The sequence below is a fragment of the Bos indicus x Bos taurus genome, chromosome 22 (assembly GCF_003369695.1).
Source record: "Bos indicus x Bos taurus breed Angus x Brahman F1 hybrid chromosome 22, Bos_hybrid_MaternalHap_v2.0, whole genome shotgun sequence".
Taxonomy (NCBI): Eukaryota; Metazoa; Chordata; class Mammalia; order Artiodactyla; family Bovidae; genus Bos; species Bos indicus x Bos taurus.
The window spans coordinates 11,748,991-11,771,501 of NC_040097.1; the positions used below are offsets into that span (position 1 = coordinate 11,748,991).

A 22,511-nucleotide genomic window follows, 5' to 3' on the forward strand; every position below is an offset into this window, starting at 1 on the left:
GGATTTGTAGAATTTCCCCTTCATGCCATTCCCCTCCTTCATAGGTATCATTGGGTGATAGCCCCTCTTCTGCCCTAGCAGGAGAGAGTTTTATTTTCTGGATAATTTAAAGCAAAGAACATCCGGACTCAAGGATTTCACGCATTGCTGAAGTTAGAGGTGAAGTGCCATACTAACGTGGAGGGATTGATTGGAAGTGTGTGGGCTGAATAGTGAAGCCTCAAGCCGTCTGTGCCAACTCAGCTACCAAACGGCCTGTGGTCAACTTTCATTTCCTACTCTCTGACTCAAAGTTTGGGATTCTTCTCTGGGGAATCAGTCCATTATTGTTGCTTGAATAGCAAACTGCCACAAGCCTCAGCTGCATGCAACAGTAAACCTAGGCTGCATTCCACTGGGATGGTTTGATTGGGGAAGCTCTGCTCCACATTTCTCATTCTTCTCCTCATACCAGCAAGCTACCTAGGCACTTTCTTGTCTTGGCAATGGCAAAAATGTGAAATGGCAAATATTAATGGACAAAACCTTTCAAAGCCAAAGTCAAACTTTCATGTCATGCTGCCTTTATTCTACTGGCCAAAGCAAGTCACATAGCCAGACCCAACACACAGGAGGACAGATTCCATTCCCTTATGCAAAGAAACTTCAAAGTCCCATAGCAAAAGATGTGAATATAAGGCCTCTAATGCAATCTACCATGGGCTCCAAAGAATAAAACAAATGATTACTGATGTTTGAAATGAAACCCAACTCTGCCTTATTAGCCCTTACTGAATGGCATCCTAAGCCCCACCATGGACACTGAGTAGCATTCTCCTGTTATACATAAATAGGCAACTTAACATAAATCATTGATATTTTCATAAGGCTGCTCACATGAAAGACTAAGACAAAAACACAAACAGGAAAAAGAGCTTAAAAGAAATAGAGCCAGTACTGGGAACAGAAGAAAAAGGTTAAAAAAAAAAACTCAAGCTAACAACTATAGTTTTTTAGACTGATAAGAGATGATAAATCAGTGAAATAAGAGTGATGTGTCAGCCTTCAGAATGCGAGAAAATAATAGCAAATAAAGCGACTGACAAACAATTAATCTCCAAAATATACAAGCAGCTCATGCAGCTCAATACCATAAAAATAAACGACCCAATCAAAAAATGGGCCAAAGAACTAAACAGACATTTCTCCAAAGAAGACATACAGATGACTAACAAACACGTGGAAAGATGCTCACCACTCATTATCAGAGAAATGAAAATCAGAACCACAATGAGGTACCATCTCACACCGGTCAGAATGGCTTCCATCAAAAAGTCTACAAACAATAAATGCTGGAGAGGGTGTGGAGTAAAGGAAACCTTATTACACTGTTGGTGGGAATGCAAACTAGTATAGCCACTATGGAGAACAGTGTGGAAATTCCTTAAAAAACTGGAAATAGAACTGCCATATGACCCAGCAATCCCACTGCTGGGAAACCATAATTGAAAGAGACACATGTACCCCAGTGTTCACTGCAGCACTGTTTACAATAGCTAGGACATGGAAACAAGCTAGATGTCCATTGGCAGACAAATCGGTAAGGAAGTTGTGGTACATATACACAATGGAATATTACTCAGCTATAAAAAAGAATGCATTTGAGTCAGTTCTAATGAGGTGGATGAAACTGGAGCCTGTTACACAGAGTGAAGCAAGCCAGAGAGAGAAACACCAATACAGTATATTAATGCATATATATGGAATTTAGAAAGATGGGAACAACAATCCTATATGCAAGACAGCAAAAGAGACACAAATGTAAAGAACAGACTTTTGGACCATGTAGGAGAAAGTAAGAATGGGACGATATGAGAGAAAAGCATTGAAACATGTATATTATCATATGTAAAACAGATGACCAGTGCAAGTTTGATTCATGAAGCAGAGCACAAAGCTAGTGCTCTGGGACAACCCTGAGGGATGGGGTGGAGAGGGAGATGGCAGGGGGTTCAGGATGGTGGGACACATGTATACCCATGGCTGATTCATGTTGATGTATGGCAAAAAACCACCACAATATTGCAAAGTAATTAGCCTCCAATTAAAATTAATTAATTTTTAAAAAAGAATGGTGTGCCATTAAAAGAATATTCATAGAACAGGAAAGAGCATCTGAAAGTTGACTCTTAAAAAAATGAAAAAGTCTTCTCAAAAGTAACACAGGAAAGACAGAGTTGGAAGATAATGTAGAAAATATTGAAAAATTAGAGGATTGATTCAATTAAAATTAATTAATTTTAAAAAAAGAATGATGTGCCATTAAAAGAATATTCAGAGAACAAAAAAGACTGCCTGAAAGTTGACTCTTAAAAAAATGGAAAAAGTCTTCTCAAAAGTAACACAGGAAAGACAGAGTTGGAAGATAATGTAGAAAATATTGAAAAATTAGAGGATTGATTCAATTAAAATTAATTTTAAAAAAAGAATGGTGTGCCATTAAAAGAATATTCAGAGAACAAAAAAGACTGCCTGAAAGTTGACTCTTAAAAAAATGGAAAAAGTCTTCTCAAAAGTAACACGAAAGACAGAGTTGGAAGATAATGTAGAAGATATTGAAAAATTAGAGGATTGCTCTATGATCTGACTAATAAGATTTGTGTAAGTATTAAAAGCTAATGGCCAGTGACAAGGCCCTGGCCTGTCGGCTTCGTAGAAGGTGAATTTCCATGAAGAAATTTCCACAGAAAGTATCGAAACAAGTAAAATGTTTATTAGAAGGAAAAAGTACAAATGAATTGAATCACACAGGCGGGCTCAGAAAGAGTCCTATCCTCATGGTAGTTTGAATCACTTACATGGGGTATGTCTTACAGGTTTCTTCTAGCCAGTCATCTTGCCCTTGCCTGGCTCTGAGTCTGTATTTGGTTTAACTCAGGGTCCTCCCATGTATGTGCGTGCATCTCTTAGCCAAGATGGATTCTAGTGAAGAGGCCAAGGATAGGTTTACATCATCTACTATGGGGTGGTGCCTCCTCCCTTTCTGGCCCCCAAGAAGCCTTTCTGCTCATGTGTAGTCAGAAAGATCTCTTTGACCTCGAGAATGAGAAATATGTGGTCTCTCTATCTTTTGTCTAGGCAGGGCTCAGCTCCTCTCTTGCTCCTGCTATTATCTTCATCTTGGGAGTATCTGTCCACAGGGGACAAACTTCAGCTGCTCAGCCTGGAGCCCACCTATCTCCTGCCTCAAGTTCACACAGCCAGAAAGAATCTATATCAAGACTGGAACCCAGATACTTACCCTTGAGTCACACTGTGTCTCACAGACTGTCTCATACAAGTCTCTAGTCAGAGAAATGCAAAGTAAAACAGCTAGGCAACACCACTTTGCATCTTTCAGTTTAAGAAAAATTAGAGATTGACAGAAGTTAGATCAGATCTACCGCAGTGGAGAGCAGTTTGTCAGGATTTTGTGGTGTGGAGGAGCCACCTATTCTATTACTCAGCAAGCCACCCTGTGTGTTACCCTGGAGAATGCCTCCCACAGCTGCCGAGCGTTAGGAAGATGCTCCTTGCAGCATTGTCTGTTGTAGAGAATCCTTGGAGGTCACTTAGAAATTAATTCAGAGGATAAAAACAGATTATTCTGGGTCATGAGTACATATAGAGTCACTGTTATCAAATTATATATATATATATAAACATTTTCATAATAGAGTTTTTATGAAGCTGTGTGGGAAGAGAAAGGGAATCAAGAGTGTACTTCATGGTATGGCTGTCAGTAGCACTCTCTTGTCATGATAATGTAAACACTAAGTCATGATCAGACCTAAGTTGCAAATAACCTCATAGGGAAAATGAGGGGAGGAAAATGTGAGGTTGTTTGGAATGGGGCAGAAAAACTAAATCCTGTTCTTTGATGGAAAGTTGATGGATAACGCTTTGAAATGAAGAGGCCATGTCAGCCTGTTAACTGAGATCTGGAGAGAGAGAGTGTGAACATGGCTGGGAAGTGACTGTGGAGACAGTTGGAAGACTGATGGCTTTTGAAGCAAGCCTGAATACCTAATTAACCTTAAATGACCACTGCCACTACAGGAGGAGTCTGAGATATTACCTGTCTCCTAGGTAATGATCATTTGGGAAATTCCTCCTGCCCAGTATATTTCAGACAGGATGAAAGGGCTTCTTTTGTTATAAGGAATGTAACATTGGCCTGCTAAGTGCAGCTCAACAGCTATAGAAGGACAGGAGCTGGAGAAATTGACTGAGCAGAAATTGACTGAGGTGCATCCATCCCAAACCTTCCTTGGCCCCTTCTGCTTACCATCCATACCCACACTCTTCCCCATTAGAGGAGGGACTTTCTCACCTGCTGAAGAAGGGCACCATTGCAGAGAAAATGGGAGGGTGTGGAGAGCAGCCTGAGCCTATGCACCTTCCTCTGCATTATGGGAGCTGCTCTGCTCAGTAGCTGAGGATAGGATGATCTTGTGGGTGGACCAAACCGGAGATCATTCTTGGGACAAGACACACTCTCAGGGGATGTGGTTCTACCAAAGACCCTGGTGCATCCCTAGTAGGAGGGAAATGCAGGTGTTTCCACTTTATCCAACAAGTTTGAGCCTGGAGAAGGCAACATGGTCCTTGGGTCATAGTTGCCCTTGTGACATCATGGCTGTCTCCTCATCTACCATCCTTCCTGCCTCTGCCAAGACCAATGGAGCAGCGACCAGAGAGGGATATGAACACCTGAACCACTGCCCCAAAACCATGGGCAGTAAATGCTCTGTAAGACTTAGACACTCCCTTCCCCAAGGGTGGGGAGTTCCCCATGGCTGAGGGAAGCTTTGGATGACTTCAAGGACCCTGGAAAAGAACAGGGAGCTGGGGCTTTGGGAACTTTGCACAGAGACTGGTCCTCACTCATGTTTTCTCCCTACGTTCTGATTGCAGAAGCCTGAACCAGAACCAGAACCAGATAATGACGATCTAGAGAAAGAGAGGAAAAGGAAGGTAGGTGGGGCCCAGGAGCATGTGGGAACCTCAGACCATTGGCCTTCTGACCCCAGGGTCCCTGGAAGTAAAGGCTTCATCTCTAGTCTCACAGGAATCAGCTCAGTGGTGCCTTCCTGTCCTGGTATATTCCCTCCATATTCTGGGTGAGGCAGGGAGACAGTAGAGACGCAAGGAGTCAGGATACTAACAGGCCACATGGAAAGTGAGACACAGCACAGTGAAAACTGGAGAGCTGGAGAAAGGGCATCCTGGGCCTAGAAGGATATGAGAGTGACTGAGAGATAGTGAAAGTGTTAGTTGTTCAGCCATGTTCAACTCTTTGCAAACCTATGGACTGTAGCCCTCCAGTCTCCTCTGTCTACGGGATTCTCCAGGTAAGAATACTAGAGTGGGTTGCCATTCCATTCTCCAGGGGATCTTCCCGACACAGGGATCCAAGCCAGTCTCCCGCATTTCAGGCAGATTCTTTGCCATCTGAGCCCCCAGGAAAGAGTAGTGGAAGTCAAAAGAAATGAAGTGGAGGAAGCTACGAGGGGGCTGTGACAGAGGTAGCATCACAGGCTGGAATCTGATGGGCTAAGATGCAAGCTACAAACTCAGAGTTTAATCCTGATGAGGACCCCTTGGTTCCTCACATCTATGTCTGGTCTTCTGGATCAGAAAGTGTTTCCACTGATTCCATGAACCTGTGAAGACCACAGGGAAAGCATATCCTCATTTTATACAGACAAAGACATTGACTCAGAGGGTAAGCAGATGTGTTTGTGGGCATTGACAAGACAGAAGTAGAGCCAGAACCCCACCCAGCCAGCCCTGAGAACCACCAGGGAAAAGGCTTATTGTTCAGAGAGACAACCAGAGGTCCTTTGTGGCAGACACCACAGCTGTGGTTGATGGTGACAAATTCACTGGGAGTCTTCTGCTTTTCTTGGTTAGTTGCTTCTTGCAAAACAACGCCAGATAGCAAGGATGAAGGCGGCTAGGAAGATCCAGGCCTGGTGGCGTGGAACCCTGGTGCGTAGGACCCTGCTGGCAGCCGCCCTCAGGGCCTGGATGATTCAGTGCTGGTGGAGAACAGTCCTGTGGAGGAAGTTGTGTATGCGACGGAAGAACTTACTGAAGATGTATGTAATGGAGGAGCAGGCGGCAGTCAAGCTCCAGTCCTGGGTTCGCATGTGGCAGTGCCATCAACATTACTGCCAAGTGTGCAACGCTGTATGCATACTACAAGCTCCACAGAGCTGCTTCACCTTTCAGACCAGTGATGCTTCACAGGCACTATACGGAGGTGCTTTCAACCAGCCAGAGTTCCATATTGAAATCCTATCAATCTAAGAGAATACTGTAGGGTGGAGAACTGGCTCCACCACCCCAATAAATGTCTGACCAGGTTTTGTGTGTTTCAGGGACTCTCTCAGGGTGGGGACCCCAAAGATCCAGGCCCTGCCCTCTTCTACTCAGGGAATACTTCAGTATAGGTATCTCTCCCTCCTACCCCCACTCCCGCCCCTCAGTGCCTGTGGCCCCTGTTTGGACCCACAGTAGCCATGTGCCACTCTATCCAAATCAGAAACTGCTGCCTGAGGGTGACCTCATATATGCAGAGCCAGGTGTCCCATTCCACATCTCCATCATCAGTCTTGTCTCCTAAACTCGCAATTGGGAGGCACTGGGCTTTGTATTTCTGAAGACTCTGGGTACCTCCTCGTATGAGAGTGAAAACATGCTACACACTCTCAGCCTGCCACTAGGACCCAGCGAGGATTACACCCATTGGTTTCGTGTTTGGCAAGCCCCAGACAGAAGTCAGCCACTTGGCTGGCTCTCCTGGGAACAGAGCAGCCCAGAGAAACCACAGGAGGCTGGCCTGAGTGATGACTGGACACAATGTTTTACAAGCTTAATGCTAATTTAGATTCTATTTTCTTTTTTAAAATTACTTTATTTGGCTGTGTTGGGTCTTAATTGCAGCACATTATGGGATCTTTGTTGTATCTGGATGCTATTTTCTTTGGGAAATAGCAGATACCATGATCTTAAGGAACCTCAGAACTGCCTCTACCCTCCCCCATGATTGCAAGCTTCTCAAGGGTGCTAAACACAAATAAGGCTCCCACTGATATCAAACACTTCCACTCTATGGATGACACCATTCTTAGTGACTTCAACATTGACTGGATGATACCCCCATGCTTCTTGCCTCTCACCTCCTGTGATTTTGACTTCCACCCTAACTTAGTCATTCACTCCTGTGATTGTACTAAAGACCATTGTTTCTGAGGCTATCTATGGGGAAGGACTATTTTTTTAAACGTTCAGTCCATCATAGGCCAATTATTTTGTAAAACAATCAAATTTTGATGAATATAAATGGAAAAGCATATAGAATACAAAGCTTGTTTTTAATTATTAGAACATACATAAAATTACTATTTCAAATTGCTTTCAGTTCAGTTCAGTTCAGTTGTGTCTGACTCTTTGCGACCCCATGAACCGCAGCACACCAGGCCTCTCTGTCCATCACCAACTCCCAGAATCCACCCAAACCCATGTCCGTTGAGTCGGTGATGCCATCCAACCATCTCATCATTTGTTGTCCCCTTCTCCTCCTGCCCTCAATCTTTCCAAGCATCAGGGTCTTTTCCAATGAGTCAGCTCTTCGCATCAGGTGGCCAAAGTATTGGAGTTTCAGTTTCAACATCAGTCCTACCAATGAACACCCAGGACTGATCTCCTTTAGGATGGACTGGTTGGATCTCCTTGTAGTCCAAGGGACTCTCAAGAGTCTTCTCCAACACCACAGTTCAAAAGCATCAATTCTTCGGTGCTCAGTTTTATTTATAGTCCAACTCTTACATCCATACAGGACCACTGGAAAAACCATAGCCTTGACTAGACGGACCTTTGTTGACAAAGTAATGTCTCTGCTTTTCAATATGCTGTCTAGGTTGGTCATAACTTTCCTTCCAAGGAGTAAGCGTCTTTTAATTTCATGGCTGCAGTCACCATCTGCAGTGATTTTGGAGCCCCCAAAAGTAAAGTCTGACACTGTTTCCACTGTTTCCCCATCTATTTCCCATGAAGTGATGGGACTAGATGCCATGATCTTAGTTTTCTGAATGTTGAGCTTTAAGCCAACTTATTCACTCTCCTCTTTCACTTTCATCAAGAGGCTCTTTAGTTCTTCACTTTCTGCCCTAAGAGTGGTATCATCTGCATATCTGAGGTTATTGATATTTCTCCCAGCAATTTTAATTCCAGCTTGTGCTTCCTCCAGCCCAGCATTTTTCATGGTGTACTCTGCATATAAGTTAAATAAGCAGGGTGACAATACACAGCCTTGATTGGAACCAGTCTGTTCCATGTCCAGTTCTAACTGTTGCTTCCTGACCTTCATATAGGTTTCTCAAGAGGCAGGTCAGGTGGTCTAGCCTTCCCATCTCTCTCAGAATTTTCCAGTTTGTTGTGATCCACACAGTTGAAGGCTTTAGCATAGTCAGTGAAGCAGAAGTAGGTGTTCTTTTAGAATTCTCTTGGCTTTTTTGATGATCCAACAGAGGTTGGCAATTTGATCTCTGGTTCCTCTGCCTTTTCTAAATCCAGCTTGTACACCTGGAAGTTCACGGTTCATGTACTATTGAAGCTTAGCTTGGAGGATTTTGAGCATGACCTTTAGCATCTGAAATGAGTGCAGTTGTGAGGTAGTTTGAACATTCTTTGGCATTGCCCTTCTTTGGGACTGGAATGAAAACTGGACCTTTTCCAGTCCTATGGCCACTGATGAGTTTTCCAAATTTGCTGGCATATTGAGTGCAGCACTTTCACAGCATCATCTTTGAGGATTTGAAATAGCTCATCTGGAATTCCATCACCTCCACTAGCTTTGACCCTGCACAGCATGGCTCATAGTTTTATTGAGTAGAAAAGGCTGTGATCCATGTGATCAGTTTGGTTAGTCTTCTGTGATTATGGTTTTCATTCTGTCTGCCCTCTGATGGATCATACTTGATTTACAATGTAATAGTTTCTGCTGTACAGTGAGGTGAATCATTTATACATATACATATGTCCACTCTTTTTAGATTCTTTTCACATATAGGTCATTATAGAATATTGAACAGAGTACTCTGTGCTATACAATAGGTTCATCTGTTTTATATATACTAATGTGTATACGTCAATCCTGATCTTCTAATTTATCCCTCCCCCCATTACCCTTTGGTAACCACATGTTTGTTTTCTACATCTGTGACTATTTTGGTTTTGTAATAGGTTATAATCTTGCTTCCTGACCTGAAGATTTTACATTATTTCCTGTCTCTTCAGGTCAGGTTCTCCCTCTTTTCTTCTTAGCCTCAAACGATGATATTACCACACACTTAATGGAGGAAACAGCAGCAGACGGGAACCCATCTTGCTATTGTCTCATCCTTCTATCTCAGCATCATTTGCACCACACTTTTTGCCTTCCTTGAGTTGAAATGAACTGTCTTTGCCCTATCTGAGGCTACCCCTCCACTTTGCTCTTCTTGTACTGTTTTTTTTATCTTTTGTTCACTGTCACCTCTTACCTTTGCAATGATGTCATCCTGTAATTTCATTTCTCTGAATCAGTTTCCACCTTATCACCAAGTCATTCCCATCAGCCTACAAACTATCCCCCATAATTAAAAAGTCCATGCTTGACTATCTCATATTCCAGGTTTTACATCTCCTCAAAGCAAAATATGTTGTCACTGCCTCCCCTTCTTCTGTTCCCATACTCCTAAACTCACTCCAATTGGGCTTCCCTTACCCCCAACTCCATAGAAACAATACGCATCAAAAGTACTCAATGAGAGAGACTGTTGGCAAAAATGATGAAAATTAGGGACTTTCCTGGTGGTCCAGTTGCTAAGAATCTGCACTTCCACTGCAGGGGGGCACAAGTTCAATCCCTGGTTAGGGAACTAAGATCCCACATACCACACGTGCTGCCAAAAAAAAAAAAGAATACCTCCCTTGACCATTCACTCAGTCTGCTTGATTCAGAGGAATCCTCTCTGAATATTCACTTTTACTTTCCTCCATTCATTCCCTTCCACATCAGTCCATCATGAAATGCTGTTGGCTCCATCTCTGCAATACAACAGTATCTGCAATATAAGAGATGAATGAAGATGCGAAAAACTAGATCTCTCACACATTGCTCATGGAAATATAAAATGGAGTAACTGCTATGGAAAACAGTTTGGTATTCTCTCAGAAAGTTAATTATGGAATTATGAATAACCCAGCACCTAGATATATACCCAAGAGAACTGAAAACATATGTTCAAACAAAAGGTTCAAAATTTTGTAGTTAGATAATAGCTAAAAACTTGGAAACAACCAGAATGGGTGAATGACTAAATAAATCATAGTACAGTCATACAGTGGTATACTACACAGCCATAGAAATGAACAAGTGCTACATACAACTTGTATGGACCTCAAAGAAAAGTACAGACCTGACATTGGTAGAACCATCTACCTTCCAACTATGGGGAAATCTAAGGGATCACAGACCTGAGGGATTTGAACCAATATTCCCAAGTCATGGGCATTCTATGTTGTTTAAGAGAGAGAGTCAAGTCTACCCAAAGTTGCAGGCAGGGAAAGGTGAATTTCCACAGTTGTTAAGGATTCAAGTCCTATATCTGGGGTCTCTGGGCAAGGCAGGAGGTGGAGCCTGTGGTGGACTCAGCATAGAGTTTGCAAAGAACAACCTACCCTTCTCTTTCCCCTTTTAACTCTGATTACAGGAAAATGTTGATAAAACTGCATTGATGAGCATGAAAGTAGAAAAGAAAAAGAGAGAAAAACCTCCACCCTCCAAACCAAAAACTTCACCCTCTAAACCAAAAGTAAGTCAACAGAGCCTCTCAAAGTTGAGGGGGACCCCAACATGCAGTGAGTCTAAAGTCACCCAGGAGTGACTGTTGTCTTCTCTGTGGCCCATAGCATGGGATGAGCAGGGAATTTGTCACCCAAAGCAAAGTCTATTTGTGAGTGAAAGATAGTGTTAAGGATTATTGTTCAGGAACAACAGTCATAAGCCGAGAGTGTCCCAGTCCAACCAAGATGAGTGGTTGTCCTGTCCAGAGTTGGAATGAATAAAAATTGACTCATCCTCGGTTGTCCTTTTGTCCTAGTTCCTTCTAGGTCTGAAAAGGTGGGTGACTGAGACATGGAGACATGGATTACAGGGAGAAGAAACCCTGCAAAGTGGGAACCCCAGGCTATGCAAAGTTGGGGAGTGGGGTTGTGAGGGCTGTGTTTGCAGGATACATAGTGAACTATAGTGAAACCCAAGTCTGGAATTGTGTGGGAGTGTGTTTGTGTTTACATGAGTGCATATATATGTGTTAACTGAAGTTCAAGATGTGAGAACCAAAAGAAGTGAAAGTGAGGAATAAATGAGCAGGGCTCCAAACTGTGTGGGACAGACAAACATCTAATCCTGTGATTTGACAGAGAAGCCAGCAAGTTGTGCACTGGAGCTGGTGTCAGACATGAAAGGAGAGCAAAGGATGCCCCTTTTTCAGCCTGTGGATGAGATCTGAAGGGAAGTGATATGCTTCCCAGGTAGGTTTCAGGCCCAGCTGCAACAGAATAACCCTTTGACTCATAGACCATGGTGTTCTTGTTCTAGACTGGCCAAACAAGCCCAAGGAACCAAGTGACAGCTAGGGCAGGTGTGCCCCCAAGCAACATATGAGGACTGTGAGACTCCAAGTTCAGCTGTGATATGCCTGTTAATCAAGAGTGGCAGAGATGGGGAACTTGTCTGGTCTTCTGGCTCCAGCCAGTGGCCTGCCCAGTGCTCAGGAACTACTGAGGAACTGACCATTGCTAACGAAGTATCAGGGCCCCTTCCTGGCTAATGCCAGAGCTGAGGTGGGTGGGGAACATTTTCTGAGTGTCCCTTCTTTTTCCTTGCAGGCCCTCCCTGAAAAGGAAGGTGAAGAACAGAAAACTATAAAGATTCAGGCCTGGTGGCGGGGCACTACTGCATGCAGCACTCAGAGCATGTATCATTCAGTACTGGTGGAGACAGAGGCTGGAAGGGCTATTGGAGAAGAAGCGATCGTCTGTGCTGGAGAATTATACTTGGGAAAAATGGGCAGTGGTCAAGCTACAGTCCTGGGTTCGCATGTGGCACACCCGTCTTTGTTACTGCCGTTTGCTCCAAGCTGCCCGAATCATCCAAGTCTGGTGGTGCTGGCATAATTGCCAGGCCCATGGCTTTTTCCAGGGCCGTTATGACCTCAAAGCAAGCCAGCTAAGACTTGAGCTTGACATCTTTCTGGGGTCACACATCTGTCGGATTACGGACTGCATCCCCTTCCCAAAAAAGAACTGATCAGGTCGGCTCCAACACTCTGTCACAAGGTTTCTGTCAGACAAGCTTCAGTTCAGTTCAGTTCAGTTGCTTAGTCTTTGTGACCCCATGGACTGCAGCACGCCAGGCCTCCTTGTCTATCACCAACTCCTGGAGTTTACTCAAATTCATGTCCATTGAGTCAGTGATGCCATCCAAACATCTCATCCTCTGTCGTCCCCTTCTCCTCCTGCCTTCAATCTTTCCCAGCATCAGGGTCTTTTCCAATGAGTCAGCTCTTTGCATCAGGTGGCCAAAGTATTGCAGTTTCAGCTTCAGCATCAATCCTTCCAATGAATATTCAGGACTGATTTCCTTTAGGATGGATTGGTTGGATCTCCTTGTAGTCCAAGGGACTCTGAAGAGTCTTTTCCAACACCACAGTTCAAAAGCATCAATTCTTTGGCACTCAGCTTTCTTTATAGTCCAACTCACATCCATACATGACTACTGGAAAAACCATAGCTTTGACTAGATGGACCTTTGTTGGTAAAGTAATGTCTCTGCTTTTTAATATGCTGTCTCAGTCCAGTTCAGTTCAGTCACTCAGTCGTGTCCGACTTTCTGCGACTCCATGAATCGCAGGACACCAGGCCTCCCTGTCCATCACCAACTCCTGGAGTTCACTCAGACTCATGTCCATCGAGTCAGTGATGCCATCCAGCCATCTCATCCTCTGACGTCCCCTTCTCCTCCTGCCCCCAATCCCTCCCAACATCAGAGTCTTTTCCAATGAGTCAACTCTTTGCATGCAGTGGCCAAAGTACTGGAGTTTCAGCTTTAGCATCATTCCTTCCAAAGAAATCCCAGGGCTGATCTCCTTCAGAATGGACTGGCTGGATCTCCTTGCAGTCCAAGGGACTCTCAACAGTCTTCTCCAACACCACAGTTCAAAAGCATCAATTCTTCAGTGCTCAGCTTTCTTCACAGTCCAACTCTCACATCCATACATGACCACTGGCAAAACCATAGCCTTGACTAGATGGACCTTTGTTGGCAAAGTAATGTCTCTGCTTTTCAATATGCTGTCTAGGTTGGTCATAACTTTCCTTCCAAGGAGTAAGCGTCTTTTAATTTCATGGCTGTAATCACCATCTGCAGTGACTTTGGAGCCCCAAAAAATAAAGTCTGACACTGTTTCCACTGTTTCCCCATCTATTTCCCATGAAGTGATGGGACCAGATGCCATGATCTTAGTTTTCTGAATGCTGAGCTTTAAGCCAACTTATTCACTCTCCACTTTCACTTTCATCAAGAGGCTTTTTAGTTCCTCTTCACTTTCTGCCATAAGGGTGGTGTCATCTGCATATCTGAGGTTATTGATATTTCTCCCGGCAATCTTGATTCCAGCTTTTGCTTCTTCCAGTCCCGCGTTTCTCATGATGTGCTCTGCGTATAAGTTAAATAAGCAGGGTGACAATATACAGCCTTGACGTACTCCTTTTCCTATTTGGAACCAGTCTGTTGTTCCATGTCCAGTTCTAACTGTTGCTTCCTGACCTTCATATAGGTTTCGCAAGAGGCAGGTCAGGTGGTCTGGTATTCCCATCTGTTTCAGAATTTTCCACAGTTTATTGTGATCCACACAGTCAAAGGCTTTGGCATAGTCAATAAAGCAGAAATAAATGTTTTTCTAGAACTCTCTTGCTTTTTCCATGATCCAGCAATGTTGGCAATCTCTGGTTCCTCTGCCTTTTCTAAAACCAGCTTGAACATCAGGAAGTTAACGGTTCACATATTGCTGAAGCCTGGCTTGGAGAATTTTGAGCATTACTTTACTAGCATGTGAGATGAGTGCTGTCTAGGTTGGTCATAACTTTCCTTCCAAGGAGCAAGCATCTTTTAATTTCGTGGCTGCAGTCACCATATGCAGTGATTTTGGAGCCCAAAAAAGTAAAGTCTGTCTCTGTTTCCACTGTTTCCCCATCTTTGCCATGAAGTGATGGGACCAGATGCCATGATCTTAGTGTTCTAGATGTTGAGTTTGAAGCCAACTTTTTCACTCTCCTCTTTCACTTTCATCAAGAGGCTCTTTAGTTCTTCTTCACTTTCTGCCATTAGGGCAGTGTCATCTGCAGATCTGAGGTTATTGATATTTCTCCCAGCAATCTTGATTCCAGCTTTTGGAATTGGCCTAGGAATGCTCTTGGGTTAGAAGAATTAACAGTTAAAATGGTCATGCTACCCAAAGCAATCTGCAGATTTAACACAATCCCTATCAATTTTTTCATGACATTTATCACAAAACTGAAACAAAAAATCCTAAAATTTATATGGAACCCAGAAAGACCCAGAACTGGCAAAGCAATCCTGAGGAAAAAGAACAAAGCAGGAGGCATGACGCTTCCAGACTTCAGACAATACTACAAAGCTACAGTAATCAAAGCAACATGGCACAAAAACAGACCTATAGATCAATGGGACAGAATAGAGAACCCAGAAATAAACCCATACACCAATGGTCAGTTAATCTTCAACAGGGGCTTCCCCGATAGTCCAGTGGTTAAGAATCCACCCTGAAATTCAGGGGACAGTGGTTTGAGCCCTGGTCTCCACATGTTGTGGAGCAACTAAGCCTGTGCACCACAACTACCGAGTCTGTGCTCTAGAGCCCAGGAGCCACAATACTGCAGCCTGTGTGCCTAGACCCGAGCTCCACAATAAGAGAGACCACCACAATGAGAAGTCTGCACACCACAGCCAGAGAGTAGACCTCGCTTGCTACAACTAGAGAAGGCCCTTGCACAACAAAGACCCAGTACAGCTAAAAATGAAATAAAATAAATCTTTTTAAAAATCTTCAACAAAGGAGACAAGAATATATAATGGGGAAAAGACATCTATTCAGCAAGTGGTGTTGGGAAAGTTGGACAACCCCATGTAAATCAATGGTTATGAGAAGGTAACAGGTAGGAAAGCAAGAAGTCCCCAAGCGGCAGGAGGAAATTAACTGCAAGTGGCAGACATTTTTTCCTTCTTTACAAAAAATTGAGAGAGACACCTGGTTCTGCCTTGAGTTAACCAATGTGTTTTTCTCATGGAAATGTTTTTCTTAAGCTATGTTAATGAAACTATGTATTTGCTTAGGAATCTGCCTGCTGAACGCTGAAGAATTGATGCTTTTGAACTGTGGTATTGGAGAAGAATCTTGAGAGTCCCTTGGACTGCAAAGGGATCCAACCAGTCAGTCCCAAAGGAAGTCATTCCTGAATATTCCTTGGAAGGACTGATGCTGAAACTCCAATACTTTGGCCACCTGATGCGAAGAGCTGACTCATTGGAAAAGACCCTGATGCTGGGAAAGATTGAAGTCAGGAGGAGAAGGGGATGACAGAGGATGAGATGTTTGGATGGCATCACTGACTCAATAGACATGAGTTTGAGTAAACTCCAGGAGTTGGTGATGGACAGGGAAACCTGGCGTGCTGCAGTCCATGGGGTTGCAAAGAGTTGGACATGACTGAGTAACTGAACTGAACTGAACTGAATTCCAAAAGTCCCCCCACCTGCCTTGGGCTACATAAGCCTGCACAGCATGGCCTTTCCCACCTCACTCTCTCAGTGCCCTTCCTGGTGGCTCTGCTAATATCAATGTGTTTCTCTTGTTGCCTCATCTAGAATTTGAATGATCTGAGAGTGAATCTAATCATGGATTGGTCACCTGAGAGCCAGAAGTGGAGTGTTATGATTTGCCTAGTTCAACTAGTCAGCAGAAGGAAGCCATGGGCAATCATCAGCCATTCATGAAACAGCTGCATGAGGAATAGATGAAGTGGTCAGGTCCTTCTCTTGCCCTCTACTCTACTTAGGCAAAGCATGTGTCTGTCAGCCTTCACTCAAGAATAACCTCTGAGCTCTACCTTCTAAAGAAAGTGGGTAGTCTTACCATGAAGATATCCTATCATGGGTCTACAGGGAAATTGTCAGGGCAGTATTTTTCAAATTTCATCAATGGTCCCAATGATGTGGAAGGTTTAATTAAAGCAGACTGTGAACCCCATCCATCATTTCTGGCTCAGTATATCATGTTCCCAAGAATGAGTATTTCTAATAAATTTCCAAGTGATGGTGTGGCAACTTATCTAGGGAACACCACTACAGTAGAAAAATCTATAATTCTTACCCTTCTGAATGGGAAAGGTCAGTTTCTGCCTCCTATAAGTCTTCTCCTATGTGTCTCCTTTACTGCTCATAAAAAATACTTTATATTTGACACTTTTGGAGCATCTTATTTCTGGCCTTTCCCATCTTAAGAAAAAGGGTTTAAACTAAAAATTCCATGTTTTAATCTTGCATTGATCTTTTTGATGACCAGCCTCATCATTAGTCCATCCAGGAGCTCTCCCAGAGTCACCACATTAGAACAAAGGATACTTCTAACACTCAGGAAATCATAAGAATTTCAGGAACTCTGTATCAAAATCCAGTTCAAAGACAAAATATTAGAACAAAAGATACTCCTCATGCTCTTATCACTTAAGAAATTACAAGAGTGCTTCCTAGGACTCTCTCGGCTTCTACCATTTCTCTGTGGTTCTTCTTGTTTCTCCACTCATGCTATTCCTGCCTCTTCCCCTCGCCTCCTGGATTTAACAAGCTCTCCTGAGGCCTAGGCCTCCAAGTGTTGGGGGAAAACTGTATCAGCCACATTGGCAAGATCAAAGCCATGTTCATTTCCAGGGCAAAGATCATGAAGCCCAATGGTGAGAAGCTGGACAAGTTCTGGTCTGAAATCTTCTACACCCTCCTAGAGTTGTAGATGAACTCAGACCTGAAAACTCAGCTGCGGGAGCTGAACATCACAGCTGCCAAGGCCACTGAAGTTAGTGTTGGTCAAAAAGCTCTTTTAATCTTTGTTTTTATTCCTCAAATGAAATATTTCCAAAAATTCCAGGTCTGACTACTGCGTGACTTGGAGAAGTTCAGCAGGAAACACGTCGTCTGTTGCTCAGAGAAGAATTCTGCCTAAGCCAACTCAAAAAACCATACAAAAAAATAAGCAAAAGCATCCCAGGAGCTGCAGTCTGACAACCGTGCATGATGTAATCCTGGAAGATTTGGTTTCCCCAAGTGAGATTACAGGCAAGAGAATCTGCAAGAAACTGAATGGCAGCTGGCTCATAAAAGTTCATTTGGATAAAACACAGCAGAACAATGTGGAACACAAAGTTGAAACATTTTCTGGTGTCTGTAAGAAGCTCATGGGTGAACTCCCCAATGGTTCAGTGGTTAGGAATCCGCCTGCCAGTGCATGGGACATGGGTTCGATCCCTGGTCTGGGAAGATTCCACATGCCATGGGGCAACTAAGCCCACGCGCCACAACTACTGAGCCTGTGCTCCAAAGCCCATGAACCATAACTACTGAAGCTCACACACTATAGAGCCTGCAAACCACAAATACTGAGTCCACACGTTATAACTACTGAAGCCTGCCCACTCTAGAGTCAGCGTGCCATCTCTATTTATTATAATTAATAAATATTACTTTTGAGCAGCTGACTTTTAAAATATGTGTTTATTTATTTTTGGCTGCACTAGGTCTTCATAACTGCTTGCAGGCTTTCTCTACTTGTGGCGAGCAAGGGCTACTCTTTAGTTGTGGCGCATGGGCTTCTTATTGCCATGGCTTCTCTTGTGTGGAGCACACACTCTAGGGCACGAGCATGGGCTCTAGGGCACTCAGGCTCAGCAGTTGTAGCTTTTAGGCTCTAGAGGGTAGACTCAGTGGTTGTGGCGCATGGGCTTTTTTGCCCTGTGGCATGTGGGATCTTCCTGGACCAGGGATTGAATCCATGTCCCCTGCATTGGCAGGTGAATTCTTAACCACTGGACACCAAGGAAATCCCAGCAAAGCACTCCTGAGAAAGAAAAGTGAAGCTGGAGGAATCAGGCTTCCTGACTTTGGACATACTACAAAGCTACAGTAATCAAAGAAACACGGTACTGGCACAAAAACAGAAATATAGATCAATGGAACAAGATAAAAGTCTGGAGATAAACTGTCACTCCTGTGGTCACATGATCTATGACAAAGTAGGCAAGAATATACAATGAAGAAAAAGAGTCCCTTCAATAAATGGTGCTGGGAAAACTGGACAACTGCATGTAAAAGAATGAAACTACAACACTCCCTAACACTATACACAAAGATAAACTCAAAACAGATTAAAGACCTAAATGTAAGGCTGGACACTATAAAATTCTTAGAGGAAAACATAGAATGCTCCTTGACATGATTTGCGGCAAGATTTTTTTTTTATTCATTTCCTATAGTGATTAAAATAAAAACAAAAATAAATGAGGTCTAATTAAACTTAAAGTCTTTTGTACAGCAAAGGAAACCATAAACAAAACAAAAAGATAAATTTAAGAATGTAAGAAAATATTTGGAAGCAAAGCAGCCAACAATGGATTACTTTCCAAAATATATAAACAGCTCATGAAGCTTAATATCAAAAAACAACCCTATCAAAAACTGAGCAGAAAATTTACAAAAGACATCTCTCCAAAGAAAACATACAGATGGCCAAAAAGCACATGAAAAAATGCTCAGAATCACTAATAAAGAAATGCAAATCAAAACTACAGTGAGGTATCACTTTATACCTTCAGAATGACCTTCATCAAAAAATCTACAAACAATAAATGCTGGCAAGGGTGTGAAGAAAAGGGAACCCTCTTGCACTGTTGTTGGGAATGTAATTTGATACAGCCACTGTGGAGAACAGTATGGAGGCTCCTTAAAAAACTGAAAATAGAACTACCATATGACCCAGCAATCCCACTCCTAGGCATATACTCAAAGAAAACTTTAATTCAAAAAGATACACACACCCCAGTGTTCCCTGAAGCACTGTTTACAGTAGCCAGGAGATGGAGCAACCTAAGTGTCCATCAACAGAGGAATGGGTAAATAAGGTATCATACATTTATACAATGGACTATTACTCAGCCGTAAAAAGAACAAAATAATGCCATTTGCAACAATATGGATAGACCTGGAGATTGTCATATTAAGTGAAGTAAGTCAGACACAGAAAGACAAATATCATATGATAGCGCTTACATGTGAAATCTTTTTTTAAAAAAGATACAAATTAACTTTTTACAAAATAGAAGTAGAGTCATGGATGTAGAAAACAAACTTATGGTTATGAGGCCATGAGGGGGAGGATAAAGTGAGAGTTTGGCACTGACATATATACTCTGTGTGTGTGTGTGCTCAGTCCCTTCAGTCGTATCTGACTCTCTGCGACCCCATGGACTGTAGCCCACCAGGCTCCTCTGTCCATGGGATTTTGCAGGCAAGAATACTGGAGTGGGTTGCTGTGCCCTCCTCCAGGGGATCTTCCCAACCCAGGGGTCGAACCCGCCTCTCTTAAGTCTCCTGCGTTGGCAGGCAGATTCTTTACCACTGAGTCACCAGGGAAGCTCCAATTTGAAAGATATCACCTTCAAAATCTACCTTGCACCACGCATTTTTGTTTTCTGTTTAATTAATTTTATATTGTTGTTTTTATTCTACTGCTTTCTAGATCCATCTGGTCTCTCTTTCTAGTTTCCTATGGTGCACTGAGGTACTAAAACCTGAATCCAGGGAAGACAGGAAGTGCTAAGTCTGAGGAGACACAAGAGAGCTGAATGGAGCTATACTGCCATGGTCCCTCTTGCCATCCTGTGTGACTAGTTTTAAGAGAGGATGTGGACGGGCCTCACTGGAGGAATGGTACACAAATGCCCTATCTTTCCACTCTGAGCTCTGATACGTTTCTTTCTTTTTTTTTTTTTTTCTGATACGTTTCTGACAGAAGGGAAGTGGACAGGTAATACAGATTCCCATGGATCTTGTTTCTGAGGAAGACTTAACCTATGTGCAGATATCCTAATCCTCATGTCATAAAGCCATTGTTAACTCAGGGCTTTCCCCCTCATATGACTTGTGCCAGACCTTGGGAAGCAGATAAACGAAGGAACCATCAAGAGACAAGCCATGGGGGTTCGGTTTTGTGTAAGAAACATGTTCAGATACTTTAAACAGGCTTGAGGGTCGGTAGGACTCACTCAAGACTTTATGAGTTTGGGAAAAAGAGGGGATGTGAGGCAGTAGGTAGCTTTTGTGCAGAGCCATAGAGAGAAACAGTAGTTTTCACTCTCCCATTCATTTCCCATTTATTTCTGATAACAGAAAGATGGCCATGTAATTCAAATTATCATTGAGGACAAAGAAGAAGTAACTATGAAGAAGATGAAAGAGCAGCAGAAGAAAAGAGAGGTAGGTAAAATCTCTGTGTAATGTACAGATATCCAGGACATTTATGTCAGTGTCATGAGGATGTGGAATTGTGCCTCTTAGGCCACAGTTATCTTTGAGTTTAAGATAGTCAAGAGTCAACTCAACATTGGCTCATTTTCCCTCCACTCTGTTCTCAGCATGAACTCTGAGTCTGGGTTTGACTGTGACATGACGAGTGAATGGAGAAAAGGAAAGCCATCAAGAAACACACGAGCCAGGAGATGAGAATGTGAAGACCCTGAATTAGAAAGAATGTTCTCAATATGTAGAAGCTTGGAGTAGAATATATGATGAGGGTGTTAAAAACCAACAACTGTATTGAAATACACTGTTGTGGCAGAAAGCAATCAGTCAATAGGACTAGAATTAGCAGAGAATACAAGGCAAAAGCACTATGAAACCAAACCTCCAAAACCCAATAAGCAATGATGGGGTAGAATATGACTAACAAAGTCCCTCATACCCCTAATGCTTGCTTCTAGTTACTAATGTTTTTCCCTTGATCCATGTACCTGAGAGGTAGTCAAGAGGAGGATGCTGTGACTCTGAGGCAAGGTGATGTGTCCTTATCGGCAGAGAAGAACAGCACCTAGGGCCTCTTGATCAGTGTCCTGCTATCTGCCCTGAACACTCCAAAGTAGGGATATTAAGAGAACCAGGCCCTTTCCAGAAATATCCTACAAGTTGGTGGCAGGCAGTTCTCTGAGTGGTCTCTCTCGTCTCTGCCTAGAAAACTAAAAACGGAAGAAGAGTAATAGCAGCCAAGAAGATCCAGGCCTGGTGGCGTGGCACCCTGGTACGCCGGACATTGTTGCATGCAGCCCTGAGCACTTGGATCATTCAGAGCTGGTGGAGACTGACGAAGGACAGGCTGCTGCAGAAGAAGCGGAGGGCAGCCCTGAGTGATTATGCACTCAGAGAGAGGGCAGTGGTCAAGCTCCAGTCTTTGGTCCGTATGTGGCGCATCCACTGGCGATACTGCCAAGTACTCAATGCCATCTATGTCATCCAGTGCCACTGGCAATGCCACAACTGCCAGACCTGTGCCCTCCTCCGGGGCCACTGTGTAGTCACAGCCACTCACCTACAGTTTCACATTGAGATCATTAACCCCTAAGGGATGGCAAGAAGGGGCACTGTGTCTCCTGTCCCATAGTAAAGGTCTAACCTGACATAAAGTATGTCTCATGGTTTCCCCTCTGCTAATGGAAATTTTAGAACTTAAGCCATGCTGCCTCCTCTTCTCCCTGGGAAAGAACTTCAGTGAGGTTCTCCCTTTGTGCCCACGAACCCTGTTCTGGACTGACAGTTCCGTGTGCCATGTACTTAGTTGTCAAAACAGAAACTGAGGTCCTAGTCTACCTATATGTATAACAGAGTCAGAAGTCCCAGCTCCCATTCCCAACCCCATTCCTTTCTTCTCCACTGGGAATCTGAGAGTCAGGTAAGCTGCATCTTCCTGAAGACTCTGGATACCTTTGCACGTGAGAATGGACACTGAGGCTTTTCTCTGTCCTCCTGGGGTTGGGGGGTGGTCTCAGATGCCTTAGACAAGGTGTCTTTGGCAATCACCTAGTGGAAAGGCCAACCTGTGGCTGACTCTTCTGGAAGGAGTGTAGTGCAGCCCCAGGTGAAGGGCAGGAGACCAGCCTTAGTGTTGATGAGACTGGGCATGCTGATGAGCAGGTGATGACCCTGGGGACTGGCAGAAAACAGGAGTTCATGACATTTCAACTCCATCTTCCCAATTCCCTTACCAGAACTCCTCTCCCTGAGGGCTGTACAGCAAACAGGGCTCCCACTGATTTTACCTCCA

The 22,511-nt window shown here is 43.5% G+C and overlaps 1 protein-coding gene, 1 long non-coding RNA gene and 1 pseudogene across 2 annotated transcripts; all 3 read left to right on the plus strand.

Moving 5' to 3' along the window:
- Positions 1-2,339: 2,339 nt before the first annotated feature.
- On the plus strand, positions 2,340-6,390 carry LOC113880817. The gene is made up of 2 exons (XR_003507838.1): positions 2,340-4,995; positions 5,935-6,390. It is a non-coding gene; the product is annotated as an uncharacterized LOC113880817 (long non-coding RNA).
- A 10,676-nt stretch (positions 6,391-17,066) lies between these two features.
- LOC113880459 lies at positions 17,067-19,986 on the plus strand (annotated as a pseudogene).
- A 380-nt stretch (positions 19,987-20,366) lies between these two features.
- On the plus strand, positions 20,367-21,873 carry IQCF2 (IQ motif containing F2). The gene is made up of 3 exons (XM_027523420.1): positions 20,367-20,410; positions 20,588-20,674; positions 21,426-21,873. The coding sequence occupies exons 1-3, from the start codon at positions 20,393-20,395 to the stop codon at positions 21,810-21,812; spliced, it is 492 nt and encodes a 163-aa protein (XP_027379221.1). The 5' UTR covers positions 20,367-20,392; the 3' UTR covers positions 21,813-21,873.
- Positions 21,874-22,511: the final 638 nt, after the last annotated feature.

Excerpts from the sequence above, each read along its gene's own strand:
- IQCF2 (XM_027523420.1), top strand. Across the intron at positions 20,675-21,425 it reads AGCAGCAGAAGAAAAGAGAG|AAAACTAAAAACGGAAGAAG; the intron begins GTAGGTAAAATC and ends GTCTCTGCCTAG.